The sequence below is a fragment of the Carcharhinus amblyrhynchos genome, chromosome 10, assembly GCF_965287045.1.
Source record: "Carcharhinus amblyrhynchos chromosome 10, sCarAmb.v2.hapA, whole genome shotgun sequence".
Lineage (NCBI taxonomy): Eukaryota > Metazoa > Chordata > Chondrichthyes > Carcharhiniformes > Carcharhinidae > Carcharhinus > Carcharhinus amblyrhynchos.
Genome location: NC_137333.1, coordinates 41,982,246 through 42,004,562, shown reverse-complemented (window position 1 = coordinate 42,004,562; position 22,317 = coordinate 41,982,246). Strand labels below are relative to the sequence as shown.

The 22,317-nt window shown below is 45.4% G+C and overlaps 1 protein-coding gene across 2 annotated transcripts; it reads left to right on the top strand.

Annotated features, from left to right (window-relative positions):
* Positions 1-824: 824 nt before the first annotated feature.
* On the top strand, positions 825-22,080 carry mettl21e (methyltransferase like 21e). Of its 2 annotated transcripts, none has more exons than XM_080197873.1 (4): positions 825-876; positions 6,171-6,328; positions 6,641-6,758; positions 19,981-22,080. In XM_080197873.1, the coding sequence occupies exons 1-4, from the start codon at positions 843-845 to the stop codon at positions 20,421-20,423; spliced, it is 753 nt and encodes a 250-aa protein (XP_080053999.1). In that variant the 5' UTR covers positions 825-842; the 3' UTR covers positions 20,424-22,080. The 2 variants fall into 2 exon arrangements, with proteins under 2 accessions (XP_080053999.1, XP_080054000.1); XM_080197874.1 differs by having other exon boundaries at positions 838-876; positions 6,174-6,328.
* Positions 22,081-22,317: the final 237 nt, after the last annotated feature.

Here is a 22,317-nt window from a genome sequence, read left to right as displayed (position 1 = left end):
AACGTGACAGTAGATCTGACACAGAACTGTATGGAGAGACTTGAACAGGAATCAACATGAAGTTAGCTCCTAGTCTGGGCTATGCTGTGTACCGATCTAAAGAGTTACGTGTAACCAATAAACACCATTGTTCAACTTTACAAGCCTTCTCATTAGATCTACTGAACAAGAGAGAGGGTGAATTAAAGTGGGTGAATTCATTGTCAAGTCAGATTCAGAAATAAAAACAAGAGAGGGTGAAATAAAGGTAGGATTAAGAGAGAGAAAAGGGAGGCAGAAAGAAAAAGTAAGAAAAGATAAATTTGACATTTTTAAAATCTCCTAAATTCACAGCCTTAAAGACATGTTGACTGGCAGTTACTAGCAAATATCACATTATTAAAAGGGCTCAAATGCTGCTAAATACTAGAATTTAATTGTGTGTGGTGAGTTTAATGGGAAATTAATGTAGAAAAGCAGCAAGTTCTTGGAGAGGTCAAGCCCAATTTGCCATTTTTGCAGAGCTCAGAATGGAGAGTTGCAAATTGGTCAGCACCTTGTGAAAAGCACAATTCATGGGGATCTCTTCATTGACACCAGTTACTGGATATTTTGTGTATTCATAATGATGTACATTGTTTACATGCCTTTTGTTAATAAAATCTGGTCCAACATTTTAGGAGAAGGACAACATATTATAGGTTCATTCTTGTGTAAATTAGGGCATCATAAAGGATTTACCGGATTACACATAGCAAAGAAGTTATCTTCTCGTGTACTTTGAATTATGAAATGGATTTGTGTGTAAATCATCAAATCCACAAATGGTTTCTTTCTATTGCTGCAGAAATTAATTTGTGACAATGAACAACACAGAGAAGAACAGTATTAAAAAAGGTATGACAAATCGATATATTAATAAGAATGGGCTTAAAGTGAAAGATTATATGTGGAAGGCACTGGCATTTGTCTAGAATGATGACAAGCTTTGGATTGAAGATGTCAGCATGGAATATCCTGAGTTACAAATGAGGTAGTTAACCTACATAACACCATGTCCACAGCATGCTACTTAATCTTACTAATAATTTATTGTTTAAAAGCTGTTTCAATTTATTCCTTAAGAAAAACAATTATCAAAAAGTCTTCTCAAGATGATAAAACATGGAAAAATACTGCTTTTTTTATTCATTCATGGGACATGGGCATCACTGGTTGGCTAGCATTTATTGCCTGTCCCTAGTTACACTTGGAGGGCAGTTGAGGGTCAACCACATTGCTATGGCTCCGGAGTCACATGTAGGCCAGACCAGTTAAGGGCAGTAGATTTCCTTTCCTGAAGAACATTAATGAACTAGATGGATTTTTCCAACAATTGATCATAGTCATCAGTAGATTCTCAATTTCAGATACTTCTTATGAACTCAAATTCCACCATCTGCTGTGGCAGGATTCGAACCCGGGACCCCAGAACATTAGTTGAGTTTCTGGATTAATAGGCTAGCGATAATACACTAGGCCATCGCCTCTCCCATAATTAACAACTGCATGATTTAATATATGCTTTTTTCTCCAATAACTAACACAACCATTGCTTTAATAATGCTTAATTCTCTTTCTCTGCCAATTTCGTTCTGCTGTACAACATTTGGGCCGGCATTTTCTGCTCCTGTTAGCATTGGGCAGGTTTGGCCACATATTAAGGGGGATGTCAGGGTGACGAGGCTCTGACTGAGGGTGAATGAGGGGAGATCTCATTGAGACATATAAGATGATGAATGGGATGGATAGGATAGAGGTGGAGAGACTCTTCCTGCTCAGAAAGGACAGTAGGACTAGAGGGCACAGCCTCAAGGTAAAGGGGGGGACGGTTTAGAACGGAGTTGAGGAGGAACTTCTTTACTCAATGGGTGGTGAATCTCTGGAATTCTCTGCCCGTTGAAGTGGTGGAGGCTGCCTCGCTAAATATTTTTAAGACGCGGGTTGATGGGTTTTTGATAAGCGAGGGGATTAAGGGTTTTGGGGAGAGGGCGGGAATGTGGAACTGAGCCACGACAGATCAGCCATGATCTTATTGAATGGCGGGACAGGCTCGAAGGGCTAGATGGCCTACTCCTGCTCCTATTTCTTATGTTCTTATGACCAGGCTTGACTCAAGGGAGACCAAGGTAACACTGAAGCAAAATGTGGTTAACAGTGGAAAGGTACCAACAGCCTAGTCAGAGGGTACCAGAGGGAAGACACAAGGTAATGTGGGGAAGATTTAAGGCCACTATGGTTGAAGACTCCAGGCTTACAGGGCCGTAGATGTGGGAGATTAAGTGTGTTGTCTAGGAGGTTGACTCAGGGGAGATTAAGGAGTTGAATTGGGGAAGACCGGAGGGTTTAATAGAAGGATATTAAGGGTTGACTCAGGCGAGACCAGGAGTTTGAATCACAGGAGTCAAGGGAAAGACTGTCAAATGTCGAAAGCACCGTTCCTGAAGTTACCTTCTGCTGCTGGGCCATGGGCTTTTTGGTCAAGCCTCACAAGGGGAAGGGAAACCTGGGGCAGTTTGGTGGGGGGGGTGGGCAGTCATCACTGACTCAAACCTAAAATGTTCTGGAGGAGGAATGTTGTCAAGGGCAAGGCTACTGAAATGACATGTCAATGATCATTATCTCATTGCAGCTGAGACCATTCAGCTGTAACACAATTGACATGCCAGGAGTCAAACTAGTCAGGCAATTATGCCCACTCAAACACAACATATATGTGTGAATTCCATTGATTGTTTCTTAAAATGTAACCTTTGGAGCACTGACTTCCAAAATCGTTGACTTTTATGATGTGCTGTACCATTGGCTAGCTGGGCAAGCAAATACATTCCTTTACACAGTTGGCAATGGCAACTGTCCAAGGAAAGAGCTCCTTCCTAATCCTTGGATGTGTGCTGAGGTGCAAATTGACAAGTGCTTCCATATACCAGGTTGAGTGAAGCTTTGGACAATGCCAAATCTGAGGTGTGGGATGTTGCCAAAGCAGAATGTGTAGTAAGGACTGAACATCAATGTGGTGATCAGGACATGAGTCAGTGGGCTTTGAGAGGTAGCTTCAGGTGATGAATGGACAAAGAGCGGTCCCTGGGAGACAAACATTAACTGTTGTCAAGTCTGTCTCTTTGAAGCTGCAGTGAGAAGAACGTATGGACCATGGAACATGGTGACCTTGCTGTCATTCTCTTGTTGATAAGTAGGAGAGAAGAAGAAAACGTCAGTATAAGCACCTCGCTCACCAAAGGCAGAAAGGGGTGGCAGGGTCTACCCTACACTCAAAGGAAGAATGCCAGAGACCCATCGCTTGGAGGTGCCCCATTAGAGCCAGGGTCTACAGATGCACCTAACATCTCTGCAGATGTCCAGGAACCAGTGTGGCCAAAGGCAATGCATGTCTAGGGAACTAGTTAGTCACATCTGCCAGCTTCTGCAGGATTTGGATGGCATTCACTGCCAATGTCACTGAAATTATGGCAGCGCTCAATTTTTACACCGGCAGCTCCTACCAGAGTTCCACAAGTATCCTCTGCAGAATTTTGCAAGTTTCTGCACACAAGTGCACACAATCTTCTTGAAGGCAAGTGACAATGCAAGAATGATGGGCTTTGCGCAAATCTCTGGTTTTCCATAGATGCAGGATGCCATCGACTGCACTCACGTGGCATGCAAATTTCCAGGGCATCAAGCTGTGAATAATCTGGACCACATGGGTTGACACTTGCTGAATGTTTAGTTAGTTTGTGATCATACCAAACACATCCTCCAAATGTGTGCTCAATTCACAGAGAATGTGCACAACCCGTACGTCCTGAGCTGCCCTCACATCCCTGACATTTTTCAGGCTCCATAGTTGTTGTAGAGTTGGCTCCTCAGGGACAAGGGCTGCCCGCTGAGGAGATGCTAATGCCTGTGTGTCACAGGAGGCCACAGAGTGAAGCTGAGACAAGACACAGTGAGGTTTATACTGTAACTTGCTCTCTGGTGGAGCAGACCATTGGGATGGTGAAGGTAATGTTCTGGTGCTTGGATAGTTTGGTGGAGCTCTGCAATAAGAACATAAGAACATAAGAAATAGTAGCAGGAGTAGGCCATCCAGCCCTTCGAGCCTGCCCCGCCATTCAATAAGATCATGGCTGATCTGTCGCTGCTCAGTTCCACTTTCCCGCCCTCTCCCCATAACCCTTAATCCCCTCTCCTATCAAAAACCCATCAACCCGCGTCTTAAAAATATTTAGCGAGGCAGCCTCCACCACTTCAACGGGCAGAGAATTCCAGAGATTCACCACCCTTTGAGTGAAGAAGTTCCTCCTCAACTCCGTTCTAAACCGCCCCCCTTTTATCTTGAGGCTGTGCCCCCTAGTCCTATTGTCTTTTTTGAGCGGGAAGAGTCTTTCCACCTCTATCCTATCCATCCCATTCATCATCTTATACAATTCGCAGAGTGTGTCACACAATGTGGTTGTCTGTTGACCCCCTGCATAACCTATCACTGCAAAGGGGGAGGAGCTTCCTGAGGAGGAGATGGAGGGTGACACATTTCCACTGATGAAGAGGACATTGAAGGGATGAGGCTGATGAAGACCTCGAGAGAGAGAGATTACCAGCCACGAGCCAATGGTGAACTCCAGCCAAGCTTGGGACATGCTCATTGCTGCCAGATTCATGGAGGGTGATGAGAACATCCAGGGAAGACATCCCATTACCCTCTGTGAACATTGCCTTTCTGTCTGAGAACAGCACACACTCTCTGTGACAAGGCTTCTGTCATGGGGACACAACAGTTGCCATAGTCCCTACATTCCAGAAGAATGATGCTGATTTGCAGTGAGGACAGCGCATGAGTTTCTGTGAATGTCCGGTTGGTAGCAGCTCACTTGCTGTCAATGATGAGGGTCATTCACCTCTCCTGATCTTTGTGAGCTGTAACCTTGAGGTTCAGTGTCACTGGAGGCTGAGGCAGATGGGATGACAGGCAAGGTGGAGGAGGGGAGTCAAAAGGTGCAAAGAGCACACATGGACAATGACTGCAGTGAGTGACACTAGCCCTGTACATTGTGGGAGATATCCTCATTCCTGACAAGATACAGGCATGACTAATGTGTTTAGTCACTGTGAAGGGACACCACTGGGAATGTAGCACAAAGCACATGGAGGAAGCCATGGACTGAACACTGCTACTTTCTGGTCCAACAATCAAGCTTTCAAAGGCTGAGAGGAACACAGCTCATCAGATCAAGGAGCCATAGAAAGGGTAAAATAGTGAGAGTTTATTTACAGAAGTGAATGTTTGTGCAAGTGCTTAACAACTATGCCCATGTGGCGTGACTAGAGCTTCTTAACATTTCTGATCTTGCTGCTATGTCTTGGTGTACCCCCAATGGAGGTGGGAGCAGACAGCTGACTGCCACACCCTGCTGTCTGTGATGTCCTTGCTGGTTGTCCTCTGGAGGGCTGAGACCTGGAGCACCCCAAGTCCTGCTGTGTGGCAATGTTAGCCCCCTCAGCCTGCAGAGCTGTCACAGAAAGAGGGGGCTTGGATGGGTGGGCACTTCCTGAGTCCCTGGGGTGAATGGCCATGGAATGTGTTGATCCTTCTCCTTGTAGGTGCCCAAGGGCCCCTGGCTTCTTCCTTAGGATAGAGGAGTGAACTTGAGACAGATGGAGAGAGTGTTACTGGAATGCCTGCCAGGGCAATGATAAGAATTCCTGGCATGTATACATGGTGAATAGACCAGTAGGGTGTGGCAATCACAACCAGTGCTACAGTGGATTGGTGCATTTCTGGCTAGTTTTCTTCCAGACTGCGGGTAGAGGTTGCCAGTGTGGTTTGAGGGGAGGGAAGGGTTACTCATATTTCTGGAGGGAGAGGATGGTCCTCTTTGGTGAGGAGCACCCTCGGGTCACTTGGTGGGGGGGAGGAAACCATTACTTTTTTTGTGGGGGTTGACATGCTCCAAGCACGGGTCGCCATTTACAAATGGCAGCCCAGTTTCAGAACTGTGGGGTTTGCTGGCAGATTGTCCACTCTGCATAAATTAGCATCAATCAGGTGGGAGAATCCCTCCAAGTGTTCTGTTGATGTGGGTACTTAATCCCAATTCAAGAGAATGTAAGCCTTCATCTTTGTAATACTGAATACTTCTTATTTTCTTCAGAAGAGGCTGAAGATGAATACATATCATCAGAAATCATGAAAAGGCGATGGGTGCCAACTGTTTTCAAAAGCACATCCTGGGAATGCTTTCGTTTTGCAGGCTATGAAATCAAAATTACAGAGTCTACTGATTGCTACGGGGCGTTTGTCTGGCCTTCGGTAAGCACTGGTGTCACTTATAATTTAGCTTAAAATTGCTTTGCCTGATATTTGTGGATGAATAGTTAACCTGTTAGGGTGACCCGCTTCTGCCCACTGTTTTCAATGGATTGATACCTCTGACAAAATGGCGAGCATGAGAAAATCGTATGAAAATCTTAAGAACTTGTCCATGAATATCCAGAAAAGTCACATCCTGCTTTTTGCAAACTGTGAGAGAATTTAAAATAGAAATTTCACTGCTCGCCACAGAATAAAATGTTAAATTGCATAAATGAAACTGACTCCTATTTCTACTGCCATGTCACACAGGCCCTGGTGCTGTGCTATTACCTGGAACATAGCCAAAAGGAGAATAGTCTTATTGATAAAAATGTCATTGAAATAGGATCAGGAACAGGACTGGTGTCAATTGTTGCTGGATTACTTGGTGAGTAAATCTTTTAAAACAATGCCTTAGATTTGTGTAGTATTCCTCACACAAAGAAGTGTTAGAAAACTTTACAACATTGAGTAAGAAATTAAAGCAATTTGGATAGAGAGATTAATTAGTTATTTAAATGACTGCTTAAAGAGATAAATTGATGTTGCTCTTTTGGAAAGCTTCTGAAGGTAAAGAGAAAAGTAAAAAAGCAAAAGGCTTTTAGAATTCTTTTAAAAGAATAGTTTTGTGTGCGAGGCTGAATTTATTGTCCATTCTTCCTGTGAAGCTGGGATACCCTTTATCTCTTACCAACCAGCAGCTAGTCACAATGAAAATGTTTTAAAGTTTATTTATTTGTGTCACAAGTACGCTTACATTAACACTGCAGTGAAGTTACTGTGAAAATCCCCTTGTCGCCACATTGGCACCTGTTCAGGTACATTGAGGGAGAATTTAGCATGACCAATGCACTTAACCAGCTCGTCTTTCAGACTATGGGAGGAAACCAAAGCACCCAGAGGAAACCCACACAGACATGGGGAGAATGTCCACACAGGCAGTGACCCAAACGGGGAATCGAACCCAGGTGAGGCAGCAGTGCTAACCACTATGCCACCGTGCCACTCTCTGGGATACTGGATTGCCTGAATGTGAAGGTGTACCAGGGGGCACACAACTCACCTTCATGACCCTCTTTTGGATGTACACTTGTTGCACATCGAGAAACAATTATTCCTTGCAATGTTATAAAAGTTGCTGGTGAGTGCTGTCATGCTGCAGTTGCCTCTTGTGAAGTCAATGGAAACTGTATCCCAGGTGAATGCAGAGTCACAAATTTAATTGTGCACCACTCTGGCTACTGACTTCACAGGGAACTTTGCACAATGATTGGCATCAATAAACAAATCATCAATGTGCAGTCAACTGGGAGATCCCGGAATGATCTGGAGGTGAAAGAAGTTGAAGGTGATGTTTACTTTCACACCCGCTGGTAAGGTGAGGTTTCCAGATCCAGCAGGGAGTGGGTATCTCTGTAGGAAATTTCGATTGTTTGCCATTATCTGATCTAATAACCTCATGATGTGGAGATGCCAGCGTTGGACTGGGGTAAGCACAGTAAGAAGTCTCACAACACCAGGCTAAAGTCCAACAGGTTTATTTGGCAGCACAAGCTTTTGGAGTCTCAGTCTCCTTCTTCAGAGAATCTGTATATGCCCTCCTTCTTCACGAGCTGGGCATATATGGACACAAACTCAATTTACAAAATAATAGTTGGAATCATTATAGGTAATCAAGTCTTGGTACAGACAGTGTGAGTGGAAAGAGGGCCAAGCACAAGTTAAAGAGTTAAAGAGTATTGTCTCCAGCCAGGACAGTTATTGAATTTTGCAAGCCCAGGCAAATCGTGCAGGTTACAGATCACAACAGACCCCTACAGAAGCTGAAAGATGCCCTCATAAGAACAGGATATGGTGCTCGAATCATTGATTGACAGTTCTGATGTGCCACAACGAAAAACTGCATCAACCTCCTCAGAAGACAAACACAGGATATGGTGGACAGAGTACCCTTTGTAGTCCAATACTTCCCTGGAGAGGAGAAGCTACGACATCTTCTTCAGAAGCTTCAACACGTCATTGATAAAGATGAACATCTCGCCAAGGCCATCACCACACCCCCACTTCCTGCCTTCAAACAACTGCACAACCTCAAATAGACCATTGTCCGCAGCAAACTACCCAGCCTTCAGGAGAACAGTGACCACGACACCACACAGCCCTGCCACAGCAACCTCTGCAAGATGTGCCAGATCATTGACATGGATGACATCATCTCATGCGAGGACACCATCCATGGGGTACACAGTACATACTCTTGCAACTCGGCCAACATTGTCTACCTGATGTGCTGCAGGAAAGGATGTCCTGATGCATGGTACATTGGGGAGACCATGCAGATGCTGTGACAACGGATGAATGAACACTGCTCGACAATCACCAGGCAGGAGTGTTCCCTTCCAGTCAGGGTCACAGGAATTCAACCTCTGATCATCAAGTAAATGTTCTCTAAGGCAGCCTTCACGACACACGACAGCGCAGAGTCACTGAGCAGAGACTGATAGCCAAGTTCCGCACACATGAAGGTAGCCTTAACCGGGATCTTGGGTTCATGTCACACTATCTGTAACTCCCATGACTTGCCTGGGCTTGTAAAATCTCACTTACTGTCCTATCTGTACTGTCTTTACTGTACTGTCTCTTTAACCTATGCTAATGCTATCTCCACTCACACTGTCTGCACCTTTAAGATTTGATTACTATAAAGACTTGCATTCCAACCATTATCTTGTAAATTAAGTTTGTGTCTGTATATGCCCTGTTTGTGAACACAACTCTTCACTCACCTGAAGAAGGAGCCTGAGATTCCGAAAACTTGCGCTACCAAATAAACCTGTTGGGCTTTAACGTAATAATTTCAGCCTACTGCAGCGTTGCTTTTGAAGAGGTCAAGGAGAACCGTGATCTGTAAACTCTGGTGTGATGCTGTCTCTGATCCCAGCCCCATTCCTGTCCCCCTTCCTCTTGTGCAACTTATCCACCGCAAGCACATAGCTCCCACCCTGGATTGTGATGGCTTTCTACTCCTTATGTCAAACACATTTATATTGCCTCCCACCCCCTGATCTTGTCCATTTGAAATTCTTAAATGTTGACAAAAGCTGTACTCACACATGTACTCTTGGCCAGAGGGAACATCAGCTGCAAGACTGAAATTTTACTCAGATTCCCTGGGCAGTTTCCTGAACTCTGGGAAATTTGTGCTGCCAAGTTAAATTTGGAACCACGTTTAAAATCATTTAAAAATTCCTCATTAACATCTTCTAAAGACATTACTAACTGTAATAAACCTACATTTTAAATCCCCTGCTTTGATTTCGCATCCATTTCCAAATTCATGTCTGTTAAACCTAGAAGTGGGCACGTTCAAACCGGGTTGGATTTTCATTATAATTTCTAACATTTTTGTTACACTGACTCCATCACGCCCATTCTTGAGGGGTAACATTCCCCACAGAATCTACTTGGTTAGAGTTAAGAAACAGGAGGGGAGCTTGCTAAGTCTATCCTATAAACCACCAGACGATGGGACCAAGATGGAGAAAATCTGCAAGCAAATTTTAGAAAGATGTAAAAACATCAGATTAATGATAATGGAGGAGTATGAGTTTCCTGATTGAGAAACAAGCAATGTTATGAGCAAAATCAGAGAGGAATTCCAGAAATACGTACAGGAGAACATTCTTGATCAGTATGCTTCCAGCCCAATGAGTAAGTCAACAGTGCTGAATCAGTTTTGGGAATGAAAAATGGGCCAAGTGGAATATGTTTCAGTGGGGGAGCATTTGTCTCCCATGAGAAAAATCAGCCCATTTAGATTAACATGAAATTGAAAAAGAGATTTATGATAAAGGTCAGCATAATAATACAGAATAGAATTGGGCAGACTACTGGAAATATACTGGAGGTTGAAAAAGAAATAAAAGGGACAAACAAGTGTATGAGAAAAGGTCAGCAAGTGACAGAAAAGGGTGGCCCAGTGGTTAGCATTGCTGTCTCACAGCGCCAGGGGCCCAGGTTTGATTCCAGTTTTGGGTGACTGTCTGTGTGGAGTTTGCACATTCTCCCTGTGTCTGCATGGGTTTCCTCCGGGTGCTCCGGTTTCATCCCACATTCCAAAATGTGTAGGCTACGTGGATTGGCCAAGCTAAATTGCCCCTTAGTGCCCAAAAGATGTGTAGGTTACGTGGATTAACAATGGTGAATGTGTGGAGTTACAGAAATGGGGATGGGTAGAGGAGTGCAGGTGGGTCTTGGTGGTACATTCTTTTGGATGAGATAAATGGTCTCCTTTGCATTGTAGGGTTCTATGATTCAATTTTTGAAAAGGGAACCCAATTTCTTTTACAAATATAAAGAAGGTAAAAAGAGAAACAAAGATGAGGGCCAATTCATGAAATGTTTTCTTGTGGAGTAAGCGGACATGGCTGAGATATGAAATGAGTATTTTGCTCTGTCTTTGCTAAACAGGAGGATTCTGCCGATGTTACATTAAAGAAGGAGGCAGTAGGGAAATTGGATAGAATAAAAATAGATGAAGAGGAGATACTTCAAAGGTTGGCAGCGTTTAAATTAGAAAGATCATAAAGTCCCGATGGGGTGCTTTTAAGGTTGCGAAGTGAAATAAAGATGCAACCAGTGGTGGTTTTGGCCACAATTTTCCAAACCTCTTTAGATACAGGAGTAGTGCCAGAAGACTGGAGCGTCGCAAAGCCAAAACTGTTTTCATAAAAGGGGCAAGGATAATCCAGCAAGCACAGGTCAATCAGCTTAAAACTGGTGATGGGGGAATTTATGCGATGATAAAGTAGAGAATAAATGTTTGTTAATTGGAAAAATATCGGTTAATTAATATAATCAATACAAATCTGTACCTGGCTAATGTGATTGCTTTCTTTGATGAAATAACAGAGAGAGTTAAGAAGACCATTGTGGTTGATGTGTATATGGATTTTCAAAAAGTGTTTAAGTGCCTCAAGATAGCAAAATTGAAACCCATCAGATTAAAAGGACAATGGCAGCATGGTTATGAAATTAGCTAAGAGGCTTAAGTAGAGGAGGTTATGGGGAGATACAGAGAGGTATTTAAAATCCTATGATACTGTCCACATGCTTTTAGATGAAGTCAATGGTGGGTGGAAGAAGCAGTAAGTTGCTGTGCCTTATCACACTTCTGACCCATCACAAATATTCTCAGAAGTTCAAGGTTACTACATCTAAGTGTAGAAGGAAAATAAATAAATAGTTGTATGATTAAAATAGACTTTTGTGAAGAATGTTATTGAGTAATTTAGCTTTAATATTCAAAAAGTAAATACATGTTGTGAATTTTGAAATTCTATTCACTGACAGGGACAAACATTTGCAGTTATAGAAGATGCTTGCGTTGAGATCTCAGTTATGAATGAGTTAACACACTATTAACACCTCAGCCAACATGATAAATTTCAGCCTGCTTAGAATTATTTGGGAAACTTGGACTCCAACTTCACTAATATTGGGTGGAATTTTACCATGTCATTGCACCCGTTTTGCAGCGGGAAAAAATTCATAAAATCGAGTGCAATGCAACTAATAGGAATGGTGCCCTTTTCACACCCATTCCCATTTTACCACCAGAAAAAATCAGCGCCATCGGGACCCGGCCCAAAATGGGTGAAATGTCAATTTGCATTTTTTTTGCATTCATCACAATTAGCGAGCTTCACTCCTAATTGTCCCAGCTCACCAGTCTTAACCACCTCGCTCGCTGCAGCAGGATCGGTCAGGAAAACACCGCAAGTATAAAAGTCACATTTAGGCACTTGAGCAGAGAGGGTGAGTGAGGAGATAAGTCTCTGCTTTCAAGCTGCTTTGTGCTGCTCATGGCGAGGTTGTTTCGTGATGGCCATGTTGTATTTAAGGTCGCAGGTTAGGGGGCCTGCAAGTGTATAGGGGGCTGCGGGCTGCTGTTGCTCATGAGGTCCAACCTCAGCTTCTCTGCACAGACCTGGGTCAGAGCACTGACCTCGGGTTTAAGCGCTGACTCTGGGACCTCGTGCAGGCAGCAGCAAGCGCTGTTGTAGATGGGGGATGGGTGGAAACTCTCTGAAGTGGCAGTGCTGCAGCCTCAGGACTTGTCAAGCAGTGGTGGCAGTGGCCATTACAGCATGGGTTCTGGGTGTATGTTTGAGAGTGGAGGGAAATGGGGGCTGTGTTGCCATTCTGTGGGGCTGTGGGGGGAGGGGGATATGGGGAGTGTGTGTTCCAGGGGGGCTGTGGGGGGCTATGGGGAGAGTGTGTGACTGGGGTAGGAGTGAACTGAGTTCTTTAACCTCTCCATCTGTCTCTCCTCTTCCCCAACCCTCTACCATCCCCCATACCCCTTTTCAGATTGACAAGATGGTTTTGCAATGCAACCAATTGATCTTGCTGTTCTTTTGGTTGCTGCTGGAGCTGAGGGGGAGGAGCAGGAGGATGAATTGCGGGCAGACGAAGCATAGGCCTCACCACTCACAGGAGTAGAGGGAGACGGTCGGCCAAGGGGTAGGCAGGAGAAGGAGTACAGGCCTCAGCAGTTCCACACGCAAGTGTCATTCAAGTAACTGTCGAACATCATGTGCTGTCAATGGCTCCAGCACTGAAAGCAGTGTGACACCTGAGCCATTTGTTGCAGGACTGGCGCCTTGGGGCATGGGGGGGGTGAGGGGGGGCACCCACTCCCAGTGGCTGTGAAAGTGATGACCATCTTAAACCTTTATGCCACCAGGTCCTTCCAGACTGCCAGTGGAGACCTTTGTAGCATTTCCCAATCATCTGTCCACAAGTGTGTGAAGGAGGTCACAGATGCCTTGTATGCCCAGGCTGACTGGTATGTTTTTATTTTCCCTTTTCATTCACAGGTTATAAGTCGGTCCGCCTCGTGTCCAACGAGGGGCATACACGCGATGGGTCGTACTGGGGCTGCTCTTGGTTGTTTGAGATTGGCCTAGTGCTTCATGTCGTTAGTGTGTGCCTAAACTGGACAAGATACTGGGCAAGACGACAGCTCAGTGACTATCGCTGATTGCTGTGCAGACACATGGATTTGGGCCGGTGTCTGTGGGAGTTTGCGCATTCTCCCTGTGCTTGCGTGGGTTTTCTCCGGGTGCTCCGGTTTCTTCCCACACCCCAAAGATGTGCTGTTAGGCTGATTGGCAGGAATAAATTGTCCCTAAATCAGTTTCCCTCAATCTGGATGGCCATAAAACATTAGACAAGGGTCGTGGGTGGAGAGGGGGACTGGTGGTGTTGAGATGGCGGCGCGGGCTCGTTAGGCCAAAGGGCCTGTTTCCTGGGCTGGTTTTGTTCTTTGTTCTTTGTTTTTTAAATTTGACCTGGACCAGGCCCAGCAAGAAGCCCAGGCTGTAGGATTCATGGCTATCAAGGGGATGCCAAATGTGCAGGGGTTATAGACTGCACCCACATTGTCCTCAAAGCCCCGGTGAAGAAGTCAGGAAAATTCATGAACAGAAAGGGCTTCCATTCAATAAGTGTGGAGCTGGTGTGTGACCATCTGCTGAATGTTATTCACATCTGCCCCAGACACCCTGGCAGTGTGCAGGACAGCTTCATGTTGAGGAGCTCCGATGTCCCAGAAGTTTTTGAGGAGGAGCCCAGGATGCAGGGATGGCTTGTGGGGGACATGGAGTACTTGCTTTGGACTTGGCTGAAGATGCCTGTGCGGAGGCCTGAGACTGAAACAGAGACCCAGTATAATGAGGCCTATGTTGCCACCCGCTCAATAGTGGAGCGATGCATGGGGCTCCTCAAAATGTGGTTCAGGTGCCTGGACCGCTCTGGCGGGGCCTTCCAATGTAGACTCTGATATCGTCCCGCATTGCAATGAAGTGCTGTACCCTACACAACCTGGCACAGCAGCGAGGAGACCTTTTTTGAGGAGAAAGGCATGGAGGCCGACCAGCTGAGTGTTGCTGGGGAGGAGGCTGCCCAACAGGAGGAGAAAGAGGAAGAGAAGTGAGAGAATGACAATGATGAGCAACACCATCCAGGTGCTGGAGGACTGGCAGCAGCAAGGATCAGGCATGGGAGGGCTGCGAGGGAGGCTCTGATCACCGTGCGCTTGTTGCCACACGTGGGTTCCATTTTCCCCACTGCTCCACCCTTGTGCACCCCTACAATCTCCTGCAACATTGTAACATCAGAGTGGTGGGCCTGGATACGCTGTGTTAGTGAGTTTCTGTGGCAGGCAGCAGGGCGATGATGACTTGCTATGTGCAAACTAGTCTGACTCCTACCTAGGGCTGGCATCTGGACTCACATCTGGGTGGTGGATAAGGGAGCACTAAACCCCCATGCAGGGCCTGGGATGAGAGGAGTGGGAATCTCTCGGGGGTTCTGGAAATGCCATGACAGATGCTGTAAGCCGCTGCCAATACATGCCACCCGCTGTAGCCAGTGAATTATTTGAGCACCTTGATTTTCTTAGTAGCAGTGCGCTGAGGGGCCTCCCCCACTGACATCAATGTGCAGGGTCCCGCTGGCAACCGTTGGGGTAAGTACATCCCTGTTAGAGACTAATCAGAGAGAAGTTAGTCACAGGTGAGGGGTGAAATTACATTTATTATTGCCAATAATAGTGCCTTCAAAATAAGTGATAATATAAAAACATGTGAACATGAGACTTTAAAGTGCCTAAATATTCTAACCAGAGTTACCCTTCAGCCATGCCATCTTCGTGCCGCTACATCTTCTTAACTTTACGTGGCCTATCACTACATTTCATTGCCTCCCCATATTGGAGGTGAAGGTAGCCAGCTGCCTACTGTATCCCATGGCCTGTGATGCCCTCGGCAGGTGTCCTCAGCAAGGCCTGGACCTTGAAGACCCTGGACTGCATCCAGGTGTCTGGGACATTTCCATGACACCCTCTTCATCGCGCTGCCCATAAGCTATCCTGGTGTCAGGAAGGGGAGAGTCAGAAGGTGTAGCCACAGCCGCAGTCTCCTGGGTGGAAGGCCCTGGCACAGGCTCAAGCTCTTCCTCCTCCCTTGGGGTTCCTGTGGCCCCTGGATCACTCCATGGGATGGCAATGCTTCTGCAGTGAGCTCCAGGAGCTCCGACATCACCTGGCACTGCTGATCTGGGAGGACCACCAGCACTCTTGCCATTGTGGTTGAGCCCTCAGTGATGGCTCACTGAGTGGAGGCCACCTGTCAGTGGCCTCGGCAAGTGTCCTCTGAGACTGGGCCACATTCTGCATCCCCTCAGCCATGACCCTTTGTGGCCGGGTCACGTACTGAAAGGTCATAGCCCACTGTATCTCAGCGCTGTTCCACTGGGTCTCCTGCAAGCTTGCGAGCCTCTCAGCCATGGGCAGCAGAATCTTGAGAAGCCTGCTCAGTCCCTCAGTGTGGCCCTCTGGGACTCTGCTGCAGCCTGATGTGACTTGGCCATTGCTTGGAGTCTGCCACTCATAGTGAGGTTTTCCTGCCCCAAGCTTTCCACTACGGATGCCACCCTTGCAGTGTTGGCCTGGGAACCACGCAAGACAGGCAACAGCTGGTCCAGTTGACAGCTTTGGGACTCCCCCCAACAGCTTTGCAGTTGGTCCAGTGTGGCTGTCGGCTCCTCCTGCATTCGCTGGCTCTGTTGCTCATCTCCAGCAGCTGAGGGAGAAGTGATCTCAGAGGCCCAGCATGTAGCCTGGGGCCAGCTGAGTCCTCACCTCCGGCAGACCCCCGCGTGCCAGAAGCCTCAGACGTTCCCTCCTCTACTCAATGCACATCAGCAGATGTGTTGTGCGCACTAGAGAGTGACTCAGAAGCCTCGCCACTAATTTGACCCACTGGTGTGAGTGTCTCTGGGATGGTGAGTTGCAAGATGGAAACCGATGCAAAACTGATGCTGGCCTCAGAGGTCCTTCATCCGTTAGCTCCGAGGAGTTTTCTGAGCTGTCGGGCAGGATGGGTGGGAGCAACAGTGGAGGCTGCAATGCCAGATGGCCCAGGCGTGGCGGGGTCCCTTCCTGCAACACAGGACACTAAGTGAGAGGAAACTGGGCTGCATGCAACCTTCTTGAGATTTCTCCAACAAGTGGAGGATTGGCAGGTCTCACATCTATGTTCCAGCCCAACTATGCTGTTGACAATGGTCCATGTGCCCTCCTCTCCCGCAATCTCCAGGGCTCGCTCCTCAAAGGTGCCCAGATCTCAGGCACACCAACCCCTGTCTTCACCCTCTCCTGGTGACTATGAGCATTCTTCTCCTGTGGGGGCAGAAGGAGCCATGTCAAATCTGATGGCACGAGTCCTAGAGGGTTTCAGGGGTGGCCCTCAGAGAGCAAGGGTTGTGAGACTCTTGGTGGGGGGGGGTTGGGGGTGCTTGGGGGCCAGAGGCTGAAAGCATGCAGGGTACTGGGGGGGAGGTATCTGAGGGTCATTCAGGGAGAATATGCTAAATGAGGTTAAACACTCAACCTTGCTGCCTGGATGAGGTCATTCAGTTTTCTGTGGCTCTGCTTCCTGATTCTCCTGGCCAGAGCCCTGGCACTAACGCATGCCGCCATTGCTTCTTAGATTTCCACCCCTTCCCCGGGACGATCCTACTGGGGGAAGAGGGTGCCTTGTCTTGCCTCCACCGCCTCCAGCAACCTGGCCAGATCAGTATCTGAAAAATGGGGAGCTGTCTTCCTGGAGGCTACCTGCCAGTCTCTCCATCCTTGGGGTTTTTATGGAGTTCTCCCTTGTTAGAGAGAATATATATTTATAAATATATAAAAAGGAAGAGGCTGGCTAGGGTGAACGTTGGACCCTTAGAGGATGAGAGGAGGGACTTAGTGGTAGGGGATGGGGAAATGGCTGAGGCCTTGAATAACATTTTTGTTTCGGTCTTCACGGAGGAAGACGTGAATAATTTGCCGGGTGTTAGCGATGGAAAGGTGGTAGGACTGGAGGGTCTCAATGACATTATTGTTACTAGAGAGGCGGTGCTCGACAGACTGGAGGGACTGATTGTGGACAAGTCCCCAGGACTGGATGGAATGCATCCAAGGGTTCTGAAGGAAATGGCGGAGGTGATAGTGGATGCCTTGGTGGTGGTTATTTTCCAGACGTCGCTGGATTCCGGGGAAGTGCCGGAAGATTGGAAAACGGCTAATGTTACGCCGTTGTTTAAGAAGGGTGGCAAGCAAAAGGCAGGGAATTATAGGCCGGTTAGTTTAACGTCTGTTGTAGGTAAAATGTTAGAATCCGTGATCAAGGAGGAAATAGCGAGGCACCTTGAGGAGAATTGTTTCATAGAGCAGACGCAGCACGGTTTTGTTAAGGGGAAGTCATGTCTGACGAATTTATTAGAGTTCTATGAGGATGTGTCTAGGGCGGTGGATAGAGGAGAGCTGGTGGCTGTGGTGTTTCTTGATTTTCAGAAGGCGTTTGATAAGGTGCCTCACAAGAGGTTATTGCAGAAGGTCAGGGGGCATGGAGTTGGGAGTAGGGTATTAGTGTGGATAGGGGATTGGCTGTCAAATAGGAGGCAGAGAGTGGGGGTCAATGGGTGCTATTCGGATTGGCGGTTGGTGACTAGTGGAGTGCCCCAGGGATTGGTGCTGGGGCCTCAGCTATTTACCATTTATATAGATGATCTGGAGGAGGGAACCGAGTGTATGGTGTCGAAGTTTGCTGATGACACCAAGATTGGTGGAACGGCAAATTGTGCGGAGGGTGTGGAGAGTCTGCAGAAGGATCGAGATAGGCTGGGCGAATGGGCCAGGAACTGGCAAATGGAACTTAATGTTGGTAAATGTGAGGTTGTCCACTTTGGTAGGAATAATGGTAGGAAGGACTATTACTTACATGGCGAAAAACTGCAGCATGCGACAGTGCAGAGGGACCTCGGGGTCCTTGTGCATGAGTCGCAAAAACCCAGCTTGCAAGTGCAGCAGGTGGTCAGGAAGGCGAATGGGATGCTGGCCTTCATAGCGAGGGGGATTGAATATAAAAGTAGGGAGGTCTTGCTGCAGCTGTATAGGGCACTGGTGAGGCCATAGCTGGAGTACTGTGTGCAATTTTGGTCGCCGCACTTACGCAAGGATATTTTGGCCTTGGAGGGAGTGCAGAGGAGGTTTACTAGGCTGATGCCGGAGTTGAAGGGGTTGAACTATGAGGAGAGGCTGAATAAACTAGGCTTGTACTTGTTAGAGTTTAGAAGAATGAGGGGAGATCTCATTGAGACATATAAGATGATGAATGGGATGGATAGGATAGAGGTGGAGAGGCTCTTCCCGCTCAGAAAGGACAGTAGGACTAGAGGGCACAGCCTCAAGATAAAGGAGGGGTGGTTTAGAATGGAGTTGAGGAGGAACTTCTTCACTCAAAGGGTGGTGAATCTCTGGAATTCTCTGCCCGTTGAAGTGGTGGAGGCTACCTCGCTAAATATATTTAAGACGCGGGTTGATAGGTTTTTGATAGGCAAGGGGATTAAGGGTTATGGGGAGAGGGCGGGAAAGTGGAACTGAGATACGACAGATCAGCCATGATCTTATTGAATGGTGGGGCAGGCTCGAGGGGCTAGATGGCCTACTCCTGCTCCTATCTCTTATGTTCTTATGTTCTTAGGCTGCAGGTAGTTTGGGTGAGTCGCACGCCCGATAGAGCATTCCAGTGAGTTTAATGAAGTTTGCCTTGTCACCATGGAGGGGAAGCTAAGTCAGCACTTGCAGGTGTGCTGATTGGTGGGTTGGGAAGGGTGGGGGGGGCAGATTTGTGCCTCTGATGATTGGGGGCTGGGGAGAGGTTCATGTCAGGCAATCATCGGGGCAGAGGGGGAGTGATGAGGGGGCCATTTCAAGGGGGTCCACGGGGAGTGGCTTAGGGGTCAGTAATGTTGGGGGGATCGCTGATGTCCATGGGGGTAGGGGAAGTCTGTATTTGGCCCATGGAGTTTCTGTCAGGAGAATTGTTTTTTTTTCCAGCTTTTCCTGCAAATGCGCAGTTTGTGGCTCCGATCTGAGCTGTTGGCTGAATGGGAATTAGGCCCCGCCCACTTCCTCTAGCAACTAGAAATGGTCTAGCCCATATTTTCAAAAACTGAGTCCATAAGATTGGGAGTGAATATTCATACGAAAAACAAATCAGGAACTCTCCCGTTTTCACACTAGCTGGACACAGAAAAAAATGTTATAAAATTCCACCCAACATGTATTGCATTATCTGAGTACCCCTTTCATTACTGACACACAAAATAATGCCCATGTTTAGCTAAACAACAAATTTTGCAGATGTGAACTCATAGAAGGAACATTCAGCGACAATTATACACATTTGGAAATCACAGGAACAATTTTGAAATTCTTGTTAAAGTTAATTAGCATAAATTTGCAAAGAGTATCCATGTAATTTCTTAATAGATGGTTGAGGTCCCTGGCAGATGACTGTATGTGTAAAATGACCCTATATTGTATGCACAATGTCAACTCACAGGATGTATTTAAGTATAAAATGTATATTTCCTTGTATAATATGCAATCATACCGTACGCAAACTTGGTGTAATGTTCCTAACAGATTTTTTCAAACTGCATTTTTTGATGATACTATTTGCTTATTTTCTAAGTATACATTCCTGACTTTGCAGGTTCCAACGTGACTGCTACAGACCTGCCTCATTTGCTGGGCAACTTACAGTACAATATATCACGAAATACAAAACTGAGAAGTAAATATCAGCCACGGGTCAAAGAACTTAGTTGGGGCATAGATTTGGAAAAAAACTTCCCCAGAACTGATTGTCATTATGATTATATAATGGCTGCTGATGTCGTGTACAGTCACCCGTACTTGGATGAACTTCTAATGACTTTTGATCACTTATGTCAAGATGACACCACTATCTTGTGGACAATGAGATTTAGGCTGGAGAAAGAAAACTCCTTTGTGGAAAAATTCCAATGTCTATTTGACACTGAAGTTATATATGATCTCCCAACTTTACAGATCAAATTGTATAAAGCAAAAAGAAAAGCCTTGTGTCTGGGTAAAATGATAACACAGGGGTCAGAAAGGGAACTTAAGCACTAACTGCACATACCTCTGAAGCAACTGTTCATATCATGATGAGCTAAGTTTAATTCCTTGCAAATCAGACTTGCAAGATGTTCCTATGTGGTATAATTTCAATGAAGTTTATATCGCCAGTCTTGTTTCCAATGCCTGCCAAAACTTCCTAGCTAAGAAACCTTCTAAGGCGAATCTAACTACCAACATGTCTAAACTGCAGGCGTAATTGAAAAGATGTCTCCAGGCGTGATCTTTGGCATTGGCAGACTAGCTTGGGATCAGAAACTGTCAGTTGATATGTCCCTTGCTAAGATTGAGTCAGAAAGTGCCTGCATTATTTACGTTACAGCAGAACAGTTACTCAATGTTCAAGCTTTCAGGCATATCAAGAAGGAGCTGGAGTGTTCTATCCACGTGTTCTACAGCATTGCCAGACATTTTACCTAAATTTTAGCAAAAACATTTCTTTTAGCTACAATGAAAAGCTGTAAACTCTCCATTTCTGTTTTGATTTTTTTAAAGATACTATTTGGCTGCTTTTGAAAATTAGCCATTCCAAAATGAGGAAATATGTTGAAAGGCTAAAAAACAAACTTAGATTTTGTATATTTTTTGAATCTATCAACACGCCCCCATTAGTGTGCTAAAAGACTAAGTAATGTTGCTAAAAATAATCATTTGAGGCATAGGAGAAGACATTAGGTTGCCAAATAAATGCCTTCATGGTTAGCCTCCCATACATAACTGCCACGCATACAGAGCATAAATGAAGCAATAGACAGAATAGGCTCAGAATAACTTTCATGGGAGACTGCATTTTTCAATCCCCTGGCAAGAATTTGGAAATAAAATGCCATCGGTAATTATATTGATATGCAGCATAATCCTGACTAACATATGTGAATTGTCAATCATAGCTATGTGATTTGTATATATAATTAAATAATATTTAGTCCATAATTAGTTCACCATAATAACAAACTAGTTTACATCATTTTTGTTTGGTATTACACTTTGTGAAGCTAGTTTTTGTCTTCTTACTTTGTCTCTTTTGGTCCATGGAAAATGAAGAGCTACTAATAATTATGAATCCTTTAAGAAAAACTTGTCTATTTCCTCTTCAATGATCTGCATTGGTAATTTGCTTCATTTGTTGACAACCCTTTGTTAAACAAATTTTGCCTGACTTGCCTTTCTTATCTAGTCCTCTTCATTTGAAATTCACTGTACATCAGAAAGAAGTATCTGTTACTAACATATGAAATCCATTCACAAGCATAAAATCTTCAATAAAGTATCACGAGTGCATAGTTGTGATAGTATAGATTTTGTAAAAAAGCTAATCTTCCTTTTAAGTGGACGCAAGAAGATTTAAAGACGGCTCCCAAAACCAGAGAGTCTTCAAATGTCATGCTGGCAGAATGATTAAAGAAAAGAGGCCTTCACTCATGCCCCAAAGTTTCTCTACCTGCTGATTCCACCGACAAAAGCAAAGACTGACCAATTGACTATCGAAGCCATCATAGCTGCTGAACCCTTCACTCCAGACAACTAACACTTCAACTGCAATCTGCAGGCCTGCAAAAATATTTTACACAGACTGATTTGAAATCTTATCTTGAAATACTTTTTTTTCTTTATCTGCATTTTAATCCTTGTTTCCATATTTTAGTTAATAACTTTGTCACTTTAGTTTAGTAACTTTCAGCAATAGTTTTGTAATAAACTATTCTTTGTCTTATTTAAGAATAAAATTTGACTGCTGGTTTGTTTTAAATTGAACCACTCCCAAATTAAAAGAGTGCTACATATATACCCACAAATTCTTAACTTATGAACTACTTTGAGAAAATACCCTTTATGTGGTTGTGCACCTCTGCCATCAGACACTCCCAAAACAACAATCCTTCCTCAA

Coding starts and splice junctions, on each gene's coding strand:
- mettl21e (XM_080197873.1), top strand. CDS start 843: ATGAACAACACAGAGAAGAACAGTATTAAAAAAG. Junction 877..6,170: donor GAAGAACAGTATTAAAAAAG/GTATGACAAATC, acceptor TATTTTCTTCAG/AAGAGGCTGAAGATGAATAC. Junction 6,759..19,980: donor AATTGTTGCTGGATTACTTG/GTGAGTAAATCT, acceptor CTGACTTTGCAG/GTTCCAACGTGACTGCTACA.